The following is a 2,402-nucleotide window of genomic DNA, read 5'->3' as shown; positions in this document are numbered from 1 at the left end:
GGGTCTAAAGAAAATGAGAAAATCCAATAAATAAAAAGCCAAACCATATTCCATTCAGATTGTCTCAATCATTTGTTAGGAAGTAAACGTGGAGCCCTGGCCCCAAAATAAAGCAAATCTTCTTCTTATCCTGTTCAAAACGAGGCAGGATGCAGATGGGAGAGTCACCCTCTCCTCTCTGTAGTCACTCACTGCTCTCCCATATCACATTATTCACCAGAAGCCTTTTATGCCGGGTAAAATATAGCCTAGGAGAGGCCAGGTCCATCAATTCATGCGCATATATTTGTATCCTTTTTATGGGGTTTTAGGGAATCCTATTTTCATGGAATAGAAAATGTCATTTAAGAAAATTGCTCAGATGATTTATTAGATCCTCTCTCCCCACCTTTTCAGTGGCCTTTTCTTCTGCTTTGAGTTGCTTGGGTCAGTTAAAACAAATGCTGTATTTTTAGTTCCAAACAGCAAGATGCGACAAAAGTCCTATCTTAGCTGGTCATTACCCAGGCCAATCATACAAGTCAAATCATTCAGGGGAAAAAAAAACCTTCCTATGGGAAATGCTTTACAGACAACTTCAGGTCAGGTGTTTGTCTTGAGTTCCCATCCTGGTTGAGGTGGCAGGGGCACCAGAAGGATCCCAAGGCCCTGGCTGCCCACACCCCCACGCCCACAGTGTGCCTTCGGTTATGGGGTCACACACCCACCACAAGGCCCTGGGAGTGAGTGTGGTCCATAAGGGTCAAATTGGAGGAAAATCTCCTTACTTCACCTTGTGGTGGGGCACTGGGGACTAAGGGAATGGGCAAAGAGAGCAGTGCTTCCCCTTCTCACATGAAGCCCATTCCTGTGCTTTATGATTGATCGTTAACACAAACGGCTGAGCTGTTTGTTATCTGTACCTTTAGCCATTACTGTGCACAGAGGAAATCTCCCAAAGACATCTATAGATCATAGTTGGGACTGAATTAAAATACAAAATCAGGTCATGAAGATAGCACCAAAAGCGAAGAAGAAAGCCTCTGCCCCTCCCAAAACTGAAACCCAAGCAGAGGCTTTGGAGGCCAAAAAGGCAGTGCTGAAAGGCATCCACAGCCACCAGAACGAAGAGCCCCATACCACCCACCCTCCATGGCCCAAGATGCTGCAATGCCAAAGACAGTCTGAATATCCTCAGAAGAGCACCTCCAGGAGAAACAAGCGTGACCACTGGGCCATCATCCACTTCCCTACCACCAAGTCAACCATGAGGAAGATCAAAGACAGCAACACACTTGCGTTCACTGTGGATGACAAAGCGAACAAGCACCAGGTCAAACAGGCTGCGAAGAAGCTCTATGACATTAACGCAGCCAAGGTCAACACCCAGAACAGCCCTGGTGGAGAGAAGAAAACATATGTCTGCATGGCTCCTGACTACCATGCTTCAGATGTTGCCAATGAAATTGGCATCATCTAAACTGAGTCCAGCTGGCTAATTCTAAATATAAATTTTTTTACCATAAAAGAAAAAATATGGTATGCCTTCTTTAAATTCCAGTACTTTAATTTGGATGATCCCACCAAACAATAAAGTCAATTTATTGGGAGGTAATTGGACTAAACTAATAGGAAACACTTTGTCATTTGTTTATCAGCATGGAAGTTATTCAATGCTGGAAGAAAAGAAATTTGATGCATGACAAGTCCTGCACTGGGTACTCTACTTTGAGCCAGGCATTTAATTTCAGAACAGCTCTCTGAGGTAAGTAGTATTAAACCCACCTTACAGAAACCATACCCAAGTTCCCATTGGCAGGGGCCAGAAGGGGCGAGCCAAACTTAGATATACCTGAGTCTAGAGTCCACCCTCTTTCCACTGTATCAGAAAGGTCAGGTGCTTTTAAATGTATGAGCTGGACTTGGAGTTGCCCTGGATGGTGCTTCAGGGGCAATCACCGGACATTGTAAATCCTCCCAGGGCCCACTGGATGGAATGTGGGAGAGTATGGGCCATGATGTGGACCATTGACCATGAGTGCAGAGATGCCCAGAGATGTACTTGCCGGGTGCAATGGATGTGTCATGATGAGGGGAGTGAGTGTTGCGGGGGGAGGGGAGTGGTCGGGTGGGGGTGGTGGGGCTGAATGGGACCTCATATATATATATATATTTTTTTAATGTAACATTTTTACAAAATCAATTAAATAAATAAATAAATAAATAAATAAATGTATGAGCTGATTATACACGGGAATACCTACATCGTGCATGTATTGGGAGGTTGAAATTTACTCTTTTATGTTCAGGTGGGTGATAAAAGTGGTGTCTGTCTAAAACTGATATAGTTACCCTCGTCAACTTTCAACTGCTGAGTATCAAGGAGAGAAAAATAACTAAAGGTCCAATCTGGTTTAAACCTT

The 2,402-nt window shown here is 44.0% G+C and overlaps 1 protein-coding gene across 1 annotated transcript; it reads left to right on the top strand.

Moving 5' to 3' along the window:
- The first annotated feature begins 988 nt into the window (after nt 1-988).
- LOC101410985 (large ribosomal subunit protein uL23-like) lies at nt 989-1,459 on the top strand. The gene has a single exon (XM_058289981.1). The coding sequence runs from the start codon at nt 989-991 to the stop codon at nt 1,457-1,459; it is 471 nt and encodes a 156-aa protein (XP_058145964.1).
- The last annotated feature ends 943 nt before the right edge of the window (nt 1,460-2,402 follow it).

This window comes from Dasypus novemcinctus, chromosome 3 (genome assembly GCF_030445035.2).
Source record: "Dasypus novemcinctus isolate mDasNov1 chromosome 3, mDasNov1.1.hap2, whole genome shotgun sequence".
NCBI lineage: Eukaryota > Metazoa > Chordata > Mammalia > Cingulata > Dasypodidae > Dasypus > Dasypus novemcinctus.
The sequence above is the reverse complement of the archived record's forward strand: the minus strand, read 5'-3'. Positions and strand labels throughout refer to the sequence as shown.